Genomic DNA, 22,956 nt, shown 5'->3' with positions numbered 1-22,956 from the left:
CACGCAAATTCACTTGCTGACAACTGAATAGTGGACTACCAAAATAAAAGCGGGGTCTTGCAGACCTCGTATAAACTAATGCTGGTGATACTGATTCACTTCAACTGTTTCTCATGTCATGTCTTCATCACTGATTGCAGTGAAGAGTCGGCTTTGAAGGATTCAGCCTCACCAGCAGGAGTTTTATACAAGGTCTGAACACCCAGCTTTTATTTTGGTAGTCTACTTCCAGTTCTCCACAAGTGTATTTTTATATTAGTTAATTAGCTTATTAGCTATTTAGTTAACCAACTAAATATTTAGTTTGAAACTCTTGCATTTATAAATGAATAGTGAATTATTAAATATATTAATTTTTAAAAAATCAATCCTCATTTTCTTTTCTTGTATGACAGGTTAAATAAGTCAAATGATTCATTTTTAACTGTGTAGCTTTACAAACGGCACCACATGCAAAATGCTCACTTTAATCTGTGCACAAAAAAAAAAGAACCGGTCTGAGATTCTCACAGAATGATAAAAAAAAGTTTCATTGTATTTCAGTATTTAAGCACAAATTTAGAACAAAATCGATAAAATGATCTAATGTCTTTTTTCTATAACAGAGAAGTAACACTTATGTCTTGTAGTGCTAACAAGCATACCCTATTTCAGTTGCACTAATGTAATTTATAACATTGATCAGTTATTGATCAGCATGTCAGGTCAAGCAGAAAAATAGTAGAGTCCAATGAATTTATTTCAAGTGATTATTATGCAGAATATTTTTCCTCTTATCTGTTGTTGCTCTTTATAGAGGAACACAAAGAAAACAGCTCATAATAAGTGAGCAGTCAGTCAGGCCTGAGGGGGTTGGAAGGGTTGCTTTATTTTTCAAACAGCTGAAGAAAAAACTGCAGCAGCAGTGAAAGTAGTCTAGAGGGGAAAGTTTAGTGGTTTTCAAACAGTAAGACTAAACGTATTATAATCCTGGAACCGGCCCAGGACTCTGCAGCCGTCTTCACCAGCCAGAGCTGGTCATGTATGCTAAACATGCTCTGACCGAGGAGCACCTCGACATTCTAGAGAGTGCAATAATTCCAAAGCCTCTTTCTGCCACTGGTTGCATTGATGCATTTAAAAATGAAAACGATGTGATTCAGAATGACCCCATCTCTGAATATAAACAGCTTCTCCGGAAATGTCTTTGGGAAAAAAGTTGGAAACATGAAATGTTTGGCAAAATTCAGTGATTGCTGATATTTACTTGCCTAAGTGCAAATCACTGATGGTCAACCCATAAGTCTGAAATGATATTATTTTTAAAGATGTGAAAATCAGTTAGCATTTACAGTATGGGTTCAAATATAGCCACAGACTCCTCAGTGTGAGCAGATGAGTTAAAAAGCTTCTCCTGTACTGTTCATATGTTTATGTTAAACAATATTATCAATCTTGTGATGTTCATTCCCCAAATGTCAGCTGCTACTGCCAGTACTGTAATATGATTACTACTTTATTATCAAAATTGTTTTTTTTTGTGTGTGTTTTTTTATAATAAAAAATAAAACTAACCTTTTCATAATGCAAAAATATTCAGGGTTATTGGATCAGGAATTTGTGAAGCATGTTTACTGTAAAGATGTTTTTTATAATAAATCTGTTCATTAAGAGTTCTTTTAGTCATAATCGAGGGGGAAATGTCTTTTACCGTCAAATATAATCATAGTGGTACATGAAACAAGTAAACTACAGTTGTCTATACTGTACTATGTTTTGTTTACATTATGTTTAATAATAATGTATGGTAAATAATGTGAATAAGTGTTTATTTCCTGTAGTGTTTGCTGCGTTCAGCACTGAGCCTGCTGTGTTCGGGTTAAACAGCAGCAGGAGGCTGCAGCGCCTCTACAACCTACATTCTGGAATGCACTAAAGTGAATAAGGGAAACTGATGTTTGTTGAATTATCTTTGTGTTTTTTTATTGCAGTTTACCTTCGTCATATAAGGCAGAGTAGAAAATGTTTTGTGTATTTATTTATTGCCAGTGAAACTGCTGATGTGGAGGATCATGTACTGTAGATAATGTCCAACCTCTGTCACTGACTAAATGCTGAACTCTTATCTGTCTTTTATAAACGCCAAAGATTATATTGATGACTTGACTCTTGTGCTTAGTTTTTCTGTATTGTACCAGTCCATTATTTTGGATATGTTAAATTCATCCTCTAGAAAATGTCTTAAAAGGAGAATTTATCCACATCTTTAACTTGTAAAATGTTTTAGATTCCACAGTTAAACATCTCAGACGTCCCTGTTTGTTGTTTGGTACAGGCAGCGACCTGGTGACCTAAAGAGAAGAGTGGATCTAAATAGCTGAATCTACAAGCAATCATTGTACGTATCACCATCTAGTGGAAGTGTTTGGGAACTTCAGTGGAATCAGCTGATGGTGTCTAAGAGTCAGAAGCTTTAGAGCAGCAAACCGTCTGTCAGCTTCATGGAATGGATTTCTTTGACAGAGCAGCAGCACTCACATCACCAAGTGCAGTGCAATGATTCTGATACAGTGGTGTGAAGCAGTGCTTTTCAAAGTGAGGGCCACGACCGCAAGGGGGCGCGAGTGAGGCACCAGAATGTTGGTGGGAACGTGAGAAAAAAGGAATCCAATATTTTTTTTAAAATCGTAACTTAATTTTTTACATTTTTATAAATGTAATCTGTTTTTAAATCATTATTACAAAATATAAGTTAAAATAACTTCTTCAATCTTTACCAGGACAAAACTCCTCAAAGTCAAAGATCTATTTTACAAGATTGTCCTGACAACTTATTGAAGATGGAGATCAAGATAGAAATAGCCCTTATTGTCCCACAGAGGGGAAACTCAGAAAAACAACGTTTACCATGGTTGTCTCTGATTGGCTATCAGTCAAATGTATCACGTTGCTTTGCTCCTCAAGCTAGAAATGGAAAAGTAGAAAAACACCAGAGGAACCGTCCAGCAGCCCTGCTGCAAAAAACTCAACTGTGGAGAGGAAATAAAATTTCATGGGATTAATTAAAAAAGCTGAAATTTTCTTATCAAAAGAGAGGTTTGTGGTTGGAAAATTATATCTGCTAATATATTCAACATCTGTTAATAAAGTCATAATATATTACCTGCTAAGATTGTAATGTGTTATAACTTATTACCACTTGCTAGTCTTGGGTTGAACATGTTTTTGCCTTCAGGACTGCTGCAGTTGGTCCTGATTGAACAAAGTGTTGGAAACAGTTTGTCAGTTATGGCCTAAGTTTCATGTTTCCTGGTGGCGGGAGAGACAGAGAAATGAGGGTGTGAGAAAATGAGTAGAGGAGCCGTTTCTGGTCAAAATGTTTCTCTGGTATCAACAGTTCAAAGTCACTGAAACAGCTTTTCCTCCTCATTTTTTGCTAAGCTTGTACTTCTGTAAGTCATAAAGTTGTTACTATGTGATTTGCTGCTTGCGTTAACATGCAGGTGAATAATAAAGTAGCCAGTGAGTGTAGAAAGACTTGATGTTTTTTAATAATGGACAGAGACAGTTGTGTAGGTTTTACTTTATGATGATGATATAACAGTTTTTACTCCATTCATAATATTTTTCTTCCAGGTTATTTGACTTTTATACTCAAACATCGAGAAATAAATCATACAGAAACATAATTTCTACAACAAAAAAGTAATTTCTCTAAAAAACATTCCCTTGTCCGTCAATTTAAACATCTGAAGACAAATTCTTCTAATACATCACATGTCATTCAGACAAACTGATTCTAGTTGCACAACATAAGAAACCAAATATTCACAAGTTCCTCAAATTGATTTGCTTTTAATGAACAAACTCAGTATCACTTCATTGAAATGAAAAGGTAATTTTGTGCTAAATAATCTTAACATGTTTTATCAGTCAGAATTATACTGTAACTTCTGGAGTCTGACCAATACAATGTGAACAGATACAAAACTTACAATCACCCTAATTCAGTTTGAATCTCACAGAAGCAGCTTGTAGTGTGAGACTGAGTGTTGCTCCACCTGTAAAGAATCAGATTACACTGCACAATGATATTGCACTTCCAGTTACTTGTGATGAATTCCAGAGTTTATACCTAAATACTCATGAGATAACGTTATTTTTGCCTGTTCTTGATTCTAACCGGAGAGCTGAACTGTTGTTCAGAAGGAAGACTTCAGTGGCATTTTTCTGTCACATTTCCACAGATAAAATCAACACTTAGAAAACTCCTTTTGTTCAGCAATGCCGTTTTTACATGCAGCACAGGGTCAGGAGGATGAGCCAGCTGAGGCTGCACCAAACGCCACAGAATCAGCAGAAGGCTTAAAAGGAAGTGGGTTTTCCCTCCAGCTGCTCTATAGATCTGCAATATACAAACTAGACGGTGAACTAGAGCAGCATTAAGCTGCATCCACGGTGCCATAATGACAGAAACTTAATTTAGTGGAGTTTACACACAAGAAGAAGAATGTAACACAGCAATCAAAGGTAACTATTAGGCAGCATTTTGAAAATGATTGATAATGTATACAATTAACCATGATAACCAATCAAATTCTGATATTGTTTTATTTGCTGGAAAATATAAAGTTACATACTTTATATTGTGGTTGGATATATATATATATGTTCAAATGAATGATTTTAAAAAAGTGATTTTTGAAGCGACGTACATCCTTAATATGTCACAAACACACTTTAACAGAAAAAAGTTGCATTGGAACCACTGGGACCCTGTCACCTCAGAGCATTTCAAATCCATCCGTTTCCCCTCCTTCACCAGCACAGCGCCCCCTGCAGCCGCTGGAGTTCCTCCTTCCAGACGATTCAGCTCAGGCCCAAGTGAGCCGGACTGCTGCTGTTAGTCCAGGTTCTTCTCAGCGTAGAGAATTTGACAGTACATCTGCATGGAGAACACCAGGGCCAAAATCTGTCGAGAGGACGAGTCGCATGGTCAGAGAGCAGCGCTGCATCTTTATCAGTCTAACACTGAAACTCACTAAATGCTCTATTTGATCCCAACTTCATGTTCTGAACCCAAAGTCAGAAAACTAGTGGGACTTATAAATTGTGCTCAACGATCAAGCTAACATTGATCACTGCTAGAATGACATGTTATTCACCGCTCTGCCTTTTATACATTCAGTGAAAGGAACATGGTTACAAAGACTATTAAAAATTAAGCAAACAATAAGAACAACAAAAAACATGTTTATATTTTACCAAATAAAACTGGAGTAAATACTTTACCAATCAGAACCAAGTATTTCATATATCTACTAGGGATGCTCCGATCAGGTTTTTTGCTTCCAATTCCGATACTGATCACCAATGAGGCCGATCGCCTGGACTGGATGTTCATTTTTCGTGTTAGGTATAAATGATACTATATGATCTGGCGAAATTTTAAAAATGATCTGGTAATAAATTCACCTAATTTAGACATAAAACATGCAAAAATATTTGCAGGCACAATACAGCAGCTACTCAGTCAAAAGGACAACTGAAAAACCTGCAATCAGTAAAGCAATATTTAACAGTAAGGCTCTCAACAGCCCAATTTATACATAAATTAAATAAATCTCATAACACTGCATATATCCAATAATGTCAAGTAAAAAGAGGAAACATTCAAAACAACGTCAAACACAGGTTGCATCAAAATAAACAATCCTGAGTTACTAAATCAAAACTTCCTCAGAACATGGCTGTTTTGTTCTGGTTCTGACTGAGCTGAGTAATTCTGCAGAACACAGGAGGATCGATCGGCACACCTCCAATAACTACAATTAACTTATGACTAGTCATAAAGTAAATTCAAGATATCTCGTTTTTAGTTTTGACTAGTCATAATTCTAATTCAAGATATCTTGAATGATACCACAATATCTTAAATGTATTTTTAGATAGTAGTAAAATAGATTTGACAAGTGCAAATTAAATTCCAGATATCTTAAAATTAAATTATACATATCTAGGATTGTAATTTCGACAAGTCCAAATTCCTTTTAAGGTATTTTAGAAAAGTCTTTATCTTACACAGCCTTTCTATTTAATATAACTTAAATTAACATTCTGTCTAGTCAGGATGACATTACTGATATCTTGAATTAGTATTCTGTCAAGTCTAAATGTTCTAGGCTTACGTAGCATTTTTAAAGTTCAATATAACAATGGAAAATAGAAAAAAATGAAAAAAATATCTTTGAAACTGCAACATTTTCAGCCCGGGAATGGGCTGACTGAAGCACTTCTAGCTTCTCAGCGCCGTTTTGAGGGCATTGTGTTTGTCGGAATAAACAGGAAATTCTTGGCAGATTTCTTACACAGTCTTCAAGCGAATGAAGTTTTGCATTCTCCTTATATATATTATATATATTCCTTTATTTAACCAGGTAAACCCCGTTGAGATCTAGATCTCATTTTCAAGAGGGGCCTTATAATCCACACTGACAATTTTCTGACAGTTTTGTGCAGGACATCCAAAATTCTGCAGGAAATTGTTTGGACAACTCAGTGGCAGCACAAGGGAGCAAAGCAGCAATTCCCACAGAACCATGAAGATGAACTCTAAATAACTTGTTTATACAGTTTATCAGCAAAAAATAAATAAATAAAATTGGATTTTGTTGCAAGTTTCACTTTAAGTATCTTCATGCAAAATTAAAATGAGATAACCGGGGACCAAGAATCTTCATATGCTGGAGTTCAGCTTTTCTTGGCTAAACAGACTGAAACAGTTGTTAATTTCAACTCAGTTGTTCAAATGATGAGGACGGAGAGATAAAGTACCTGTACAACACCGATGCACACTCCAAACACCAGGACGGGCTGGATGTTGTCACTCAGCCAGTTTTTGGCCTTCGCAAAGCAGCCCTGTTGCAAACATTCACACACATGTAGAGGAGACTGATGAGTGACAGCAGGTCAGAGGTAGAGGACTGAGGTCAGCACATGCATGAACAAGAGGAGCTGGTCTTAAAAACTGCTTTTCCATTCAGGGCAGTTTCTCTGGGTGGAATGGTAATAATGCGTTCCCCAAACAGCAAAATGTTCATGTGCATCTTTGATCAACATGAATCAGTTTTCCTAGACAATGCATCTAGCTCAGTGGTTCCCAAAGTGGGTCCTTGGGGGCCGGCATCCTGCATGTTTTAGTTCTCTCCCTGGTTTAACGCACCTGGATCAAATGATGGCTCGTTAGAAGGCCTAAGAAGAACATTGACATGGTGAAAAGGTTTTTACTACCACCAGGGAGAGAAGTAAAACATGCAGGATGCCGGCCCTCCAGGACCCACCTTGAGCACCCCTGATCTAGTTCAACATTTATTTCCTAGAAAGTCCTGGACATCAACAGGAAAACATTCTAGTCTAGTCACTGCTGCATGAAGCCTACCTGATATGTAGACCACAGAAATCTGTGAAAAGATTGAGCTCCTAGCTAGTACATGGGGATGATTGCCTGCGCTAAGCCCCTCCTCCTGACTCTGATTGGTTGTTTTTGGTCTGTGCATTCCTTCAGACGGCAAGAGCAGCACAGGGAGGAGGTGGAGGGGATCCATCTTTTCACAGATTATCTGTCTCTTACCATAGTGTCACAACAAGGTGACAGTTTGAATAAATATGTAAAAAACATGTTTGTTTTTTTTTATACAAGTGACATGCCGCAGCTTTAAATATCAGCGTAGCCAAACTGCGGCTGACTTTTATTTTCTCTCCTGTGTGAAATGAGAGTCTTTTCTGGCTTAAATCTGTTCCTCCCACTTTATTGCCACTGACTCTCCCCTGTCAGTGACAGGAAAACATTCTAGTGATTCTAGTGCAGCAGTGATTAGCCCCCTCCAGCGACCCCCATCTCACTCTGACCCCACCTCACTCTGAACCCCACCTCACTCTGAACCCCACCTCACTCTGAACCCCACCTCACTCTGAGCTCTAGTGAAATGTAGGCAATCCTGGTTCAACAGTAGAAAGGTTTTCCTGTGGTTACTGTCAGCAAATACTTGTGGTGCACAAACAAATTTGGGCATCTGGAGCACATTTAGCTTCCATGACAGAGAACCAACCCAGACATGTTTGGGAAATGTTTGGTGCTCCAAATGTTCCCTATAGAACTGAGCGACAGACCAACCTCACTCCATCCAGTGCACTGGTCTCTGTCAGCGCCGGGGCAGCAGGAAGAGGGCAGCGTTCCGTTCAGCACTTCATGCCAGTCTGTGGAGTTGTTGACGCCACAGCATTTGAACTGCACATAGAGACATAAAGGAGGAGAGTGAGTCCTCTCTGCAACTTTACATTACTTCTGTTTGGCAGGCTGGTTCTGCTTATCTATCATTACATTTTTTCAAGCATTAAAGTTGGTAAGCTATGCCTGATATCTGATGTCCTGAAAACCTTAGCATGCAAGTGGTTCTGAGAGAATCATGGGAGAGTTTGTGCGTACCATCTTCTGCACATTGTCCCAGGATTTTTTAAGTTCATGTTCTGAATTATATTTCTTCATGCCTTCCTTTAAGTCCCCCTTGGCATGTGACTCCACCTGAGAAAAGACAGAAAGATTCATAGTTACCTATTGAGACAATAGTTCACCGGTTTGACTCACACCTCAGCTTCCTCATGTTACTGTTACATTATGCTCATATCCCTGACCAGTAACTCACTGCTCTAACTGGGATTAGATTAGCAGAGCAGCTGTAGCTTCACTGACACAAGGACGACACGGGACGACATGCATAACCTTCCAACAGTATTCCTACCCCTTAAGCTTTGTCATGAAACGGTGAGACTTCCGAGTATTTCATTTGGAGTTATGCTATGTAAGGGTGTCCAAAGTGTGGCCCGAGGTCCATTTGTGGCCCTAGAAAGGATTTTGCTCGGCCCCTGTCCACAAATCAAGAATGGTTAAAAATAAAAAAAACCCAACAAAACACAAACCAATTAAAGACCTCAAAAATGTTTAAATTGTCTGATTTTATTTTATTTTTTTTTAAATAAGGCAACAGTCCAGAACCCTTTTTATGTTTTGGATTTGTAATATACAGATTTCATATTTTTTTGTTCAAAAGGTATAACTAAAAAAAACGACAGAAATCAAACAAACAAAATAAAATGTTTCAAACATTTTTGTATTTTTAGTTAATTTTGTGGCCCAATCGTATTTTAAATTTGCCAGTTTTGTCTCTTGTGGCAAACCGTTTGGACTCCACTGTGTGTATACTGTATGATACAATTTTAAAAACAACACAATGCTTTCAAAATTTTAATAAATATAAGTCTGATAAGTGTTGTAGGCATTTACACTCAGTCGTTCATATTACCACCTCTCACTGCAGTTTCTGGTCCATCCTCCCTCCATGTTCAGATGACAAACTGATCAGAGGTCTGGGTTGTGGTAGAACCTAACTCTGAATAAACCTCCACTATGTCCACCCTGACCTGCTGCTTGGTTTCCATGACGCTGCCCGTTCTCTGGTGTTCTCTATTAATCCTCAACAGCTGCATTCAGACTCAGGTTATGACGGGTGAAAACGTCTGGCTGCCACTCAGGTGACGCCTGAAGGTGTCTGGGTTTAAAAAGCCTGTCGCTGCAGAGGCCAGACGTCCACAGCAGGTTGAAGGCGTCAAATATCAAAACAATCAGATAGTCTTAATCTTCACAGAAGGTTCCAATATGTGATGAAATTAGTCAGAGTATAATTAATGCATAAAATAAAGTCTATCTGTAAACCTGAGCAGACATATCTTCTTCTCCTGTTTGATGGGTTTGTTTTTGCTCTCTTGGTGCAGATTGGAGGCTGAGCTCACCTGGTCATGGAGGTAGTATAAAACCAGAACCACGGTGATCTCTGTCAGGACCAGAATCAACAGGATCACAAAGAACTGCAAAACAGAGAAGAGCACATGTTGGGGTCAAAGGTTAGACTCTGAATTTAAAGCCGCCCTTTATAACACGGTGTTCTGTGTCTCTATAGTATCTCCATAATTATGTAAATGCTCAAATTCTTCCATGAAAAAACATTTTTTTAAGTTCTTTTTTATTTATTTATTTTTAAATGTAGTGTTCTTACAGTGCACAAAAGACAGCGCTGCTCTTTTAGAGCCCCGAGGCAACCCAGGAATCCTGTTACCATGGTGATGCCACCAGCAACCAGCAGCAGATTGGCAGCTGAGAGTGATGGGAAGGACAAGGGCAGAGAGGAAAACTCTGCCTGCGTGAAGGACAGCCAGATCCCGACGCCGAACAAGCCACATCCTCCCAGCTTTAAGGCAAAGGTCAAAGGTCAAAGGGTAAAGTCAAAGCAGGATCAACACCAGAGGAAACATAAATGACTAATTATCTTCCATTTCAGACACAACAATAAATGAAGAGTCCAGACGGCACTGTAACATTTTCTCTTATTATTATTGTTAGTAATTTATTTATTTTTACAATTTTGCTTAGAAAATTCGAACATATGAAAATAAGATCAGCAGCTTGTGACTGATCGGTGAAAATACTGACCCAGAAGATAAGATTGAAGACAAACATCAAGTATTTAACGCAGCAGAGGCACCGCTGAGACACAGACATCCTGCAAGACAGACAGACAGACAGACCAACAGCTTCACTGCAGGGTACATGCACTTCTGTTTTTGCATAATATTAAATAAATAATTTGTAGAGTCAGGATGATAATTAAGATTTTAAAAAATATATCAGGATGAATAATAACACAAAATGTCTCTCCTATAGGGAATGCATTCACTTTGCTTCCAGATGCAGAACCAGCAGGATTGGCTGCTGCTTTGCTCAGTCATTGTTCTTTAAATGGAATCACTGGATTAACTGAATATAACTTGAATTTTTCTGTATTTGGGTTTGAATGAAAATGTGACTGTAATGTATTTTGTTGTATTGGACGAATTGAGCTGAGCTCAGGGAAGGAAGCTGAAGTTGGATATGATTGAACTTGTTGAGCTTATGAACCCAGGCTGTGGAAAGATTTAAAATCCATCATTATTTTCTTTCACTGTGTGGATGATCACAGCTGAAAACACTGACATATTCTTCTTGAGTGGTAACAACTCTTGTTTTCCAATTTAGAAAAAAATCTGTTATCTTTTTGATTATTATAATAGCCTGAAATCACAAAATACATTTTAGAACAGAATACATCGTATGCTATATTGAAGGTTTTCCTTTGAGTTCATGTTCACTCATTTTATTTTGAGCAAGTCTTTTTAAACTCCTCTCACCATCTATCCATGACCAGAGCACGTTTCAACAGAAAACACATAGAACATATTTTAAAATCCTCATTAAACTTTAATCACTGAGTATAAATATATGTAATTATGTGTTTGTGTGCACATAGGCATAAATCTTGGGGGATTATGAGGGGTCCGGACCCCCCAATCTTGGAAACGACTAGAATTGTCGCCCCCAAAAACAATAATTGAAGAAACGTTTGCATCTAAATAATGTCAATATGAAAAGACAAAATATACAAAAAAACAAAAAATTAAATCTGCCATTTATCTCAGAAAAAAATAAGAATTAACTTTTAGACCCCCCCACCACCACCACCATTATTAGAACAATGGTTCAGTGCAAAGTGGAGGAGGAGCAACAGCAGCGCTGAACGGCTCCTGAAGTGAGGAGTTAGCTGTTAGCTGTTAGCTGCACAAATAACAACCCTCCAGTAAGTAAATACTTAAAGCAAACGACATGTAAATCTTTCATTTACATTCACTGCTCAATAGAGTGAAACACATTAACAATAAAAATCTAACTGCAGTTTGGCTGAATCATGATAAGCAAAACTGCTACACTGCTTTCATAGATTTAAGTTTTTGTGTCAAAGGTAGAAAACATCTCATTCATATTGAGATTCTTTAACTTTAAGTTAATTAGAAGTTTGATACGGGAGGGACGGGCTGAGCAAGTGACCAACAGCTCTGTGTGAGAGAGCCGAGAACAGAAGAGAGAACAGATAGAAAAAACAGAAAGTTATGATTTTATTTCTCACTGTCTTCAATGTAGAGCCTTTAAAACCACACTAAACAAATCTGAATATTTTTCTATATAAACCCTGGTGCTTTAAATGTTATGTTTAAGTTATGATATTCCCCAGATATTTATTTTTATCTACTTGTTTGTTTTCAGTCATTCAGGAAATGACAAAACTAAAAAAGGCTTAAAAATAAAGCAACTGAACAAGTTATAATTTAAATAACCCATAACTTGTACTGGAAGCCATTTCAATAAATCAATATTAATGAGGAATTTTATTAAGAGCAGTTATTCATTAAAGCTTTTTTATTTAGAACCTTAGTTTTTTGTAAAGGTGTAGCAGAGATTAGATCAGTCAGACTGAACAAAACTCGCATAGAAGCAACATTTGAATTTTAGTTTTACTTTTCAACAGTTTGCTTACTGAGAAAAACATGTTTGATGTGCATTACTAGTCATTTTTGGTCCTGCAGCTTGAATGTGGTTTTAAAAGTTTTTAAACCACATCTTACATTACATTTCACTGTAACTTCGCCGACCCCCCCAAAATTGGTCTTAAGAAATGTTCCTGTTTATGGTCCCCCCCAATAATGAGATGGGATTTACGCCCTTGTGTGTGCATGAGCACGTTTCCACTCCAAGCCCAATCTGAATTGTCCTTCCAGCCACCCTGCACAGGAAGTCTAACTGCTGACAGGAAGGAAATTCCCTCCCCAGCTCAATAGCCCTAATTATACTGCTGAAGGCATTTCCCATGTCTTCTGTCACTTACAGCATCTTCCTTGGATCATTTCTCCACAAAGTAAAACCCTTTGCTTGAAAAAACCCTTAGGATCAGGAGTTGGAGCAGGATGTAACCGTAGCATAGCTGATGAAGCTCAGCGTAGCCTTGAGGAGTCAAATCTGAGTCATGAACAGGAAAATCCAAAATGGCAGCAGTGATAAGCAGCTATGATTCCAAATAGAACAGCTTCATGAAAACTGACTGCAGCATTCCTGATGTGAGAAATACAACAAAACCAACTTTCAGCTGGTGTCTTAAACCAATCCTTCTTTTAAACGTCATAAAACTATTATATTTGTATTTATTCGAATATTCATAGCCTTTGAGCATTTTATTTTTCTTTCATTTTAAACCAAGTTGTGTGTAATTGTGAAGTAGAAGGAAATGGAACATGTTTTTTCCTTTTTTGGGAAATAAGAATCTGAAAAGTGAGTTGAGCATTCATTCAGTATTCAGTTCTGTTTCTTCTGATGCACAAAATAAACTCCAACGTACTCACTGTCTGTCTTCACATGATTATAGACACATGTCACCCATCTTTAATTTATTCTCTGGCCTCTGAGGTTTGATTGAGAGCATTACTGAACCAATACTGAACCAATACTGAACCAATACTGAACCATAACTGAACCAACACTGAATCAATACTGAACCATAACTGAACCAATACTGAACCAATACTGAACCATAACTGAACCAACACTGAATCAATACTGAACCATAACTGAACCAATACTGAACCAATACTGAACCAATACTGAACCATAACTGAACCAATACTGAACCAATACTGAACCAATACTGAATCAATACTGAACCAATACTGAACCAATACTGAACCAATACTGAACCATAACTGAACCAATACTGAATCAATACTGAACCATAACTGAACCAATACTGAACCAATACTGAACCATAACTGAACCAATACTGAATCAATACTGAACCATAACTGAACCAATACTGAACCAATACTGAACCATAACTGAACCAATACTGAATCAATACTGAACCATAACTGAACCAATACTGAACCAATACTGAACCAATACTGAATCAATACTGAATCAATACTGAATCAATACTGAACCATAACTGAACCATAACTGAAACAATACTGAACCATTACTGAACCATTATAGGTGCTTTACATACAAAACACATAAAATCAATTCAAAGCTACAACAGAGCAGAGTCAGGTTCTACAGCAACATTCCAGAGCCTGACCAGTCCTTCATCTGGACATGAAGACCGGATGGACCAGCTGCTGACCTACCAGGACACAGACGTCCATCTGCACTGACTGGACAGGTGATCAGGAATCAATGAAATGGCTAAGAGGCACATTGTGACTCTGAGCAGCAGAAATCCAAAGCTGAGGTAGGAGCAGGAATCTACTGAAAGCCAGGCAATCTAAAAGTTTCTTGTAATAAAATTTCTGAAGAAAGAGCTGCATCAGTTGTTAAAAGATGTCCAGTTTGGACAGTCCACAAGTCCTTCATAGGAGGCAGCAGGAAATGTAACCCTGCACTTCCCTCTGAAGGCATCCTTCCCAGCATCATGTTGTGGGATGCTGTTGGTCAGAGAGAGGTAAAGACGGAACAATCCTGGAAGCAAAGCTGTCTGAGGTTCAGCCACCTAAACCTCCAGATGCAGTGGAACCATTTAGATCAAGACTTGCTCATGGGTTACAGCAGTCCAGTCAAAGTCCACAGCTAAATTCAGACCTACACTAACAGATGCTCTCCTTTCAGGTTTGATCTTACCAGCAAGTAATTCAATCTGTGCAAATCTGGTCGAGGTTTCTGGATCTGCTGGATTTATTTGCAGTCAACTGTGATTCAGTAAAGTGTGGACTTGGGATGAATCAGGGTTAAGACACATGTGCACCTTTTTTTTCCCCCCAAATGGCAAACAGTGTTTAATTTTTCTTTCATGTCACGATTATCTACCAACTTGTGTTGGTCTTACATGTAACATATCAATAGAATGCTCTTAAATTTGTGGTGTGAATACTTTTGCAAGGCACTATAATCCTGGTTGAGATTTTATCATTACAACATATTATCTAACAATCTCATATAATCGTCTCTTTATCAAAGTCGTTTCATGTTGAGCTGAAAACAGGAACTCCTGACCTCCATGTGGGCATTACCATCCAGCTTCAGGAACTCTACAACAAGCTCAGAGGGTTTTATGACTGTGACTGAGTGTCTGGGTGGTGACCCCACCTCGGCCTCCCCACCCCAGCAGAGGCCCTCACCGTCCCTCAGGGGTCCAGGCTGTGTATTAGACCGAATATTCAGTGTTTGACTTGATCAGGACTCAGATCTCAGTAATTAATGTAAGAAGCAAAAATGAAACAACGTTATCACATCATAAAGTATCTATTTAAAATCCTAAGTTTGGAAGTTTTTTTTCTATCTGTAAAGTGGAACCTGGAGTTTGTCTTTACCTGAAGATGACTCTGTCTTCTCTCGGTTCTTGTCCCTCTCCTCTTAAAGCCGAACTCCTTGACGCTTTGTTAGCTTGACAAACGTCCTGGATCTGGTTTCTGAACCGGCCAGGCGCCTCAGTCAGCTTTTCTTGCTCCTCTTTTCCTCCTTCCTGGGTAAACACAGTCTGCCTGTTTTTACTAGTTAACCTGTTTTTCTGCAGACTTGGAATTTAAACATAATTAGATGCTAAAAGGTTCACCGTATGTTTAGTGCCTTTCTTCTCACAGACTTACAACTTTGTCCCTCCCACCTTCTTCCACTCTTTCTCTTTCTCCTCAATGTTTTCCAGATGTGTGTGTTGTTGCCCGTCCCACTCCGGATCCCTCCCCCTACCATTTTTTTTTTGTTTTTTTCACACTGCTGCTCCCTCCTTGGGCAACAGACTCCAGCTCTTAGTATGTCTTTCAAATTCCATTTTTCGCTTCTTTGTTCCAGAAATCTGAGGTCAGTCGCCTGTTTCCTCCATTTCAGTGACACGACTCGGCAAACATCAGAACTAAAGTACATTCTGACACAGCGGAACACACAGGCTGGTCCGCTTCCTGGCCAAACAACAGATTATGTCCCATAATCTAAAACTAATCACTGTATTTGAGGGATTTTATGTTTTAAGCCATTTTATTTCAACTCATTTCAAACCCAAATTGTAAACTCTCCTGGATCTCACGGAGAATTACATTTTAACCTACATCTATTAAAACCTTTGAAATTTATTCTTTTCATGATTCAGGAAAATAAAAAGCTGAGGATGACATCATGGGACCAGAAAACACGGAGCTTTGGGTAGATGAGGAGAAGATCACTGTTAGACTGAACTCTGGCGAGTTGAACACCAACATTTGTCACCTTAGCAAAACTGAAAATATATCAGAAAATGTTGTAACATTTAATAAATTACATATTCATCAGTCATAGACAATGTATTTTAGTTCTGTATCCAGGCTGCTGACAGTAAAAACCTAAATGAGTCAGAGGATTGTCTACAGCTTTGGTTCATTTCACATTCACTCCAAAACTCATCTATAGCCTTGGACTAATGTAAGTGATGTGGAGTCTGGATTTCACTCAACAGAAGCTAAACGTCTTCTGTTGAGTAAAAATCAAACCATGTTTGGACTTGGCTGATCTAACAATCTTTCAGAATCATAAAAACATGTCTGCTCCGATCAAACAGGCCTGCTGAACACAATCTGACCATTCCAGCCACTTTCTGCAGCATATTGCCAGATTCTCCCGTTTAGCTCCCTGTGATTTCCATTCTAGTCCTCTACTTCTGACTTTGTGACTTTTTCACGTCTGTGCAGGAAGGATTTTCTTCACTTTGCTCAGCCTGCCTGGTGCCTTTTACTTGTCTCATCTTTGAGTTTTCATTACAAACATCCTGACTGATGAACCTGTGAATATCACGGGTTCTTCTACAGTTCAGTCAGTAAGCAGGCCACGGTGTGGTGAGTGGTACTGAAATGCACTTTTCACAAAACCTGTTAATTCATAATATAAAAATTACAGTTTCTTCTTCCCATGAATTCTGATGGGTTTCAGAAGCTTTTTTCCATTCATTTGTCATACAGTGGATATATGTATTGTTTTATATTCAAGTTTTACTGTGATTTTTATGTTCAGTTTTAATTTTATTTCATGTTTTTTTAGGAGTCTGTGTGGGGTTCAGACCTCACAGCTCCCCACCAGAGGGCGCCATGGAGCCGCTGGTCCTGCAGCTCTGATCCCGGTGAACTGCGGCCCCCCTGCACGTCACCAGCCTCATCAGCCACTGTTCCATCCACAGAGCCATGTTTGCCCCCGCTGCTACAAAATTAAAGTTGCCTCGCTCAGTAAAAAACAATTTTCTACATAAAATGTTTTACCTTAAAATCCTAACAAATTAAGCTAAAACGTGTTTCTATTTTCCAGACCTTAGAACAAAAATGAATCCTCTATCACAAAATAAAACAAAATGCAGAAGGAGGTGAGCCTACTCTGTAATTATGTAAAATGAGGAAAACTAGGTGGTACAGTTTGAAGCAGTTCCTGTTAAAATCCTGTATGCATCGATGCAGGTGGATGCTGGGGCTGGCTGTGCAAGTAAACACAGTTCAGTACAGTTTCCCCCCCCCCCCCCAGATCATTGCTGCCAGGAATAACACTGCTGGTTATGATGCGGCTGATTGGCTTTCCAAGGAACAAACCGACTGCTCCCTGGTACCAGACGCTTGGTGCTTTTCTGGGCTGTGTGCCTTAGTTTTTTTCCCCTTTTCTTTTGTTCTTTTGTTTTTAAACAATTTTTATATTAGTGGTAATAAACCTTACTTAGAGAGGAACATTGTACAGCTCAAACATAAAAGTCCCCTGTACCAAATTAGATAATTCACATCTGCTGTTCCTTGACAGATTACAAACATTTATATACAATAATAAAACAGATCAGAAAATACATTTCAAATCACTTCCTAATCACAGTAGACAAACATACAGAGTCACACAGTTAATGTTTACATATCTGAGCCGTTTTTTAAAGATATTTTCAAGATAGATTTGAAAACTCTCAGAGTTTTCTGCTCTTCACAATCATCAGGTGTTTTCCACTGATCACTGTTCCCTGGTGAAAACATCCTGGTGTGATGCTCAGTCGCTCCAATGTGCTACACAAATAATAAAATCCCCGTTTAAAAATTGTATTTTCTTAGGTTATCTATATCTGATATTTGATGAATGATATGAAACTCCGTCATCCGGGAGGGACTCAGAGTAGAGCTGCTGCTCCTTCACATTGAGAGGAGCCAGTTGAGGTGGCTCGGGCATCTGGTCAGGATGCCTCCTGGACGCCTCCCTGGTGAGGTGTTCCGGGCACGTCCCACCGGGAGGAGGCCCCGGGGAAGACCCAGGACACGCTGGAGGGACAATGTCTCTCGGCTGGCCTGGGAACGCCTCGGGATTTCCCCGGAAGAGCTGGAAGAAGTGGCCGGGGAGAGGGAAGTCTGGGCCTCCCTTCTGAAGCTGCTACCCCCACAACCCGACCCTGGATAAGCGGAAGAATGATGGATGGATGGATGGATGGATATGAAACTTTTAAGTATAACCAAAAGCAAAAATGTATAAAAAGAAAAAATCTTTCTGAGGGTATGTGCTTTTCCACGCGGTCTTGTATATATTTGCTAATATAAAAATACTACTTGGATGAGAGCAAACTTAATTTCAAACCTGACTACACAGGTTGATGTAATAAGAGCTTTATAACTGAGAAATGGCAGTCGTCATGAATATCTCTTCTATTTCCGTCTCTGGCCTCCTCTGGTTCATAGACAAACTTATTTTTTATGGTAGCATGACGGCTCCTTGGGGCTGAGTTTCTCCAGCGTCTTCCTCACAATTTGAACTGTATTAATTTGAAATGGAAAGGAAGAGATTTTGTTGTATTTAGCATAGCCAGAGAATCAAACCCGATTCTCAACCAATTCTGGACAGAGATTCTGAAAACACAACCTACTGCAGGACAGACGTTTACAACTTTAGATCATAAAACACTGTAATAGAATTGATCAGGCTGATGTAATGTTAGCATGATTAGAAATCAAACAGTGACACAGTGAGTCTTAGCCAATCAAATTTGTTAGTTCCATGTTTGAGCCAATGATTAAAGGCATGTTTGTGGAACGGTGCCAAGCTGGCCGTGAATAGAACGTGACAGAGGCTTCTTGCAATGTTAGCAGCTTCACATAAACACATGCAGACGCTGAAGGGGAACGTCAGCAATCTGAGTTCATCCATAAGAGAAACAGTGATGAAACGGTAACCTGAGCCCCAGCTGGCCGTGTTTACTCTGCTGCCCTACATGTCCTCTGCCTGAATGTCTACTCCAATTCAATACAATTAGAACACCAACAGAGGAAATAAATGATTCTCTTTCGTTTAAACACATTTGTTTGCAGAGATTTGTAAAAAATGAGTGAAGAGAATCTGTTATTTAGCTTTGACTTTTGAAAATACTGGAAGCAAGAGAGATAGACCTTAATCCTGTCCAATATGAGCTTTACTGATTCCTTTTAGTAAAAGGAATTAGTCAAAAAAAAAAAATAAATAAAATTACAACATCAATTACAAAGCAAATATATATCAGCGTTCAAGTCACATAATTTGGCTTATATTGTCTGAAAACAATGACAGAGAAGCAATGATCTGTTCGCATCAAATTAGGAGTCATAACAGGTTTATGGATTTATTGTTTTTATTCGATTAAATTTTATCTGCTGATTTTGTATCTTTGCTTGCAAAAACGTAAACTTTTTCCATAAAAAAGTTAAAAAACAAATTGTGTAAAAAAAGATGCATTTGTACATATTTGGGTGAAAAAAGTTTTTTGTTGGCCAACAACAGCAAAAGGGAAACTTCTGGTCGGACCACAATCTCACCAGTGATAACATGACAAGCCAGAGGCGCATTGAAAGTTTCCCAGTGAACATTGAAATTTCCGTCATGCATGAGATATATTGATGACCAGATCACACTGTGGGTCTTCATCTGGACCCACCGGGTTTGATGGAAGAGAAATATTGAGTCTGACCAGAAGAACAGCACAAACAAACACAGCAGAAGGAAACATGAGGCTCTCCTGTTATAGGACTGCTAAACAGGCTATGAGACAGGAACAGAAAGCACAAAATACTGAACAGGAACTTTATAACTTAGTCAGAACAATGAAGATGGAATGTGGATGAATCTTCCAGTATGAATGTGACATAAAAACCTAACATCAGATGAATGGATGTCAGACGATTTCCGTGACGACGAAGGAGTTACCTAGCCTGTCTTCAGATCTCTGTACCACAGAAAATCTACTGAGTCAGCTGAAGATCCAAGTTGCCAAGCAACACCCATGTCTTAGTCTTCAGCACGGATCAATGAAGAGAGTTTTAATGAAACAGCAGGTTTCAAATCTCCTTCCTTCCTTCCTTCCTTCCTTCCTTCCTTCCTTCCTTCCTTCCTTCCTTCCTTCCTTCCTTCCTTCCTTCCTTCCTTCCTTCCTTCCTTCCTTCCTTCCTTCCTTCCTTCCTTCCTTCCTTCCTTCCTTCCTTCCTTCCTTCCTTCCTTCCTTCCTTCCTTCCTTCCTTCCTTCCTTCCTTCCTTCCATCCATCCATCCATCCATCCATCCATTTCAATTCAAATGAATGAATGGACTGGTCTCTGAAATTGATTCTCAACTACAAAGTCAAAATCCTTTTAAGTCACATTTGACATATTCAGCATTTTTAAGGTAACGTTGTTACTTGATTATGCTATAAAATGGCTGGAAAACACATAATACTGCTCCTTAAAGAAATAATTTTTAACAATATTCAGACCTATTATGAAGATTTGTGGTAAAACACATTATGAGTTTAAGCCTCATATCTCATATAAATAAAATGACAACAGTATAAACAAACACTGACTGGTCATTTGGACCTTGTGCTTATCTTCACTCCCTGTCTTCCTGTCTTCCTCACGTGTAATCCTCGGCTCACTCTCATGGTTTAGTTGTGTCACTTCTTAGGAATGACAGAAAGCAGGTGTGTGACAGCAGGCTGCTTAGGGAATCCCCCAGAAATAGGAAATCTTCTTTTCACAGCCGCCCACATACACAGCAGTAGATGCTGAGCATGAGCTGTCTTTAGCTTTTTGATGAGTAGCAGGGCATTCCTGACCTGGCTGAGCTGAGCTGAGCTCATGGGGTGTAAATAGCTCAGTGGGAGGGCCCCGCCTCCAGGCTGGGGTATATAGCTGATCTGAGACCAGGGGCAGATTTACACCAAGGCAGCTGAGGAGTCTGAAATACCCACTTGAAGCAAACAGAAGCTGACTTTCTTTCTTTCTTGAAACCTGGAGTCAGGATCTGTTTAGCCGGACAGTGATGATGTCCCAGTACGCAGCTTTGAGCAGCCTACTGGCTGATGACCCGTTCCTCAGTCAGGAGGGAATCCTCTGGCCGCTGCGTCATGAAGCTCTGTCTTCCCTGCAGCAGAACTTCTTCAGCCGGAGAGCCGGCCTGGCTGAGAGCCTCCTCAGGGAGCTCCATGCTGGACCACAGCTGCTCAAACTGGCCCAGTTTCCTGTCATTTCCTCCACACTGAAAAGGTAGGCACAAGATTTAAGACCCTCAGTCCATCTTATCCCTTATTTGTTCAAACCTGTAGACGTTTGAGTGGAAGGCCTTAGACAGAAACTTTTTAAACTACTTCGAGTAACTCATTGAGCATAGTGTACTGTTTGATAAATAGTTGGAATGTATGCATGACTGAATTAAAGTGATTTATTTTTTTGGCAAAATGCCTTGAGATGGCGTTTGTTGTGAATCGGCATGGTATAAATAATGTGAATTGAAATTGAGCTGAAGTCCATCTGACCCTGGTGTTCGGTTTTCCTAGACTGAGTGAAGACAGAGAGCAGCAGACAGAGGCAGTCAGCACAGAGCTGCACCGAGACGCACAGCAGACCAGCGACAACGGCGACCTTCTGGTGACCCTAGACGCCCGGGGTTATGCCCCCGGGGACATCACCGTCAAACTGGAAGGCCGAAGTCTGGCGGTGGTGGCCATGAAGCAGGCTGGAGCAGAGGAGAGCCAGTCCTGCTCCTCCTCCTCTTCCTCCTCCTCTTTCTCCTCCTCGGCTTCATCCCACATGGGATTCATGCAGAGAATAGATCTGCCCGCTCACCTGGACCTGTCAGGTCTCTCCTGCTCTCTAATGGACGGCGGGCAGCTTCGGATCCACGCCCCTGTGGCCCGGCAGCCAATCAACGAGGAGCAGCAGGTGCCCATCCGCTACAGGACGTCGCTGGAATTCCCCATTAAAAATGACGACACAGAGCAGGAGCATAAAGACTGAGGCTACAGACACAAAGTGGAACACGTTTCTAATGACATCCAAAAAAGGACTAAACTATGAGTCAAGTTTAAATTGATATCTTGAAAGCTTATTTTAAATATATTTTGTAATATTTTGAAAGTGTTAAAATTAAAATAAATGACGAAAATCAAATGTGTTAAAGGGGCAGTATTATGTGCTTTCCAGTCAAGTAACTGTGTTACCTTCACTTGATATAAAAATGCTACATATCAAACATAACTTTAAAAAAAAATTGACCTTGCAATTAACACCTTCAAATTGGGCCTCTGTCTCTTTAAGAAAGTCTTGTTGATGTGACGACTCTGCCTTCAGGAAGTCATCACAACAACATTCCTCTATTAAGCATTTACAAACATTTCTCTGAGTGCTGGACTGAGGAATAGTTTGTGCAGTGAGCTCAGCAGATCTGCACTTCCAACAGGTGTTTGCTAATTGCTGCTGCTAGTTTGAAGGAGCTGAGTGGGGGAGAGGTGAGAAGGGGAGGGGTGCTATGTTGAAAGGCTCAGCTTGGAAACTGAAGGCGGGGCTAGGTCCACCCAAGCGTTTTACTAACCGGAATGGTTGCCATGGAGATTCAAGGATTTCTCAAACATCCATGAAAGAATGAAAGCAACACTCCAGGTATGTGTTTGATGAGAGAATAGAACATGATATAAAACTCAAAAAAGCTGATTTGACATAATGCTGCCACTTTAGTAAATGACTACGGGAAGTGAAGAGCTTTGTTGGCCACATGATGGCGCCAACATCCAATCTGAATGGAACGTGGAGGGGGGCA

The 22,956-nt window shown here is 39.4% G+C and overlaps 2 protein-coding genes across 2 annotated transcripts; one reads left to right on the top strand and one right to left on the bottom strand.

The window, feature by feature from the left end:
- Positions 1–3,506: 3,506 nt before the first annotated feature.
- Positions 3,507–15,573, bottom strand: LOC102222910 (tetraspanin-9-like). The gene is made up of 8 exons (XM_023349705.1): positions 15,256–15,573; positions 10,523–10,592; positions 10,089–10,280; positions 9,826–9,900; positions 8,465–8,560; positions 8,153–8,266; positions 6,814–6,897; positions 3,507–4,951 (listed from the first exon to the last, which is right to left on the bottom strand). The coding sequence occupies exons 2-8, from the start codon at positions 10,589–10,591 to the stop codon at positions 4,883–4,885; spliced, it is 699 nt and encodes a 232-aa protein (XP_023205473.1). The 5' UTR covers position 10,592; positions 15,256–15,573; the 3' UTR covers positions 3,507–4,882.
- Positions 15,574–21,084: 5,511 nt separating this feature from the next.
- LOC102226180 lies at positions 21,085–22,306 on the top strand. The gene is made up of 2 exons (XM_005811739.3): positions 21,085–21,407; positions 21,698–22,306. Exons 1-2 carry the CDS (start codon positions 21,184–21,186, stop codon positions 22,155–22,157), a joined length of 684 nt encoding a protein of 227 aa, XP_005811796.2. The 5' UTR covers positions 21,085–21,183; the 3' UTR covers positions 22,158–22,306.
- The last annotated feature ends 650 nt before the right edge of the window (positions 22,307–22,956 follow it).

This window comes from Xiphophorus maculatus, chromosome 16 (genome assembly GCF_002775205.1).
Source record: "Xiphophorus maculatus strain JP 163 A chromosome 16, X_maculatus-5.0-male, whole genome shotgun sequence".
Taxonomy (NCBI): Eukaryota; Metazoa; Chordata; class Actinopteri; order Cyprinodontiformes; family Poeciliidae; genus Xiphophorus; species Xiphophorus maculatus.
This window is presented reverse-complemented; position numbering and strand designations above follow the sequence as displayed.

Bases quoted from the DNA above. Each gene is read 5' to 3' on its own strand.
- LOC102222910 (XM_023349705.1), bottom strand. From the start codon at position 10,591: ATGTCTGTGTCTCAGCGGTGCCTCTGCTGCGTTAAATACTTGATGTTT. The intron at 10,281-10,522 runs GTCAGTATTTTC...TTTGCCTTAAAG, and splicing joins TCTTCAATCTTATCTTCTGG to CTGGGAGGATGTGGCTTGTT. The intron at 4,952-6,813 runs GTACTTTATCTC...TCCTCTCGACAG, and splicing joins TGTGCATCGGTGTTGTACAG to ATTTTGGCCCTGGTGTTCTC.
- LOC102226180 (XM_005811739.3), top strand. From the start codon at position 21,184: ATGATGTCCCAGTACGCAGCTTTGAGCAGCCTACTGGCTGATGACCCG. The intron at 21,408-21,697 runs GTAGGCACAAGA...CGGTTTTCCTAG, and splicing joins ATTTCCTCCACACTGAAAAG to ACTGAGTGAAGACAGAGAGC.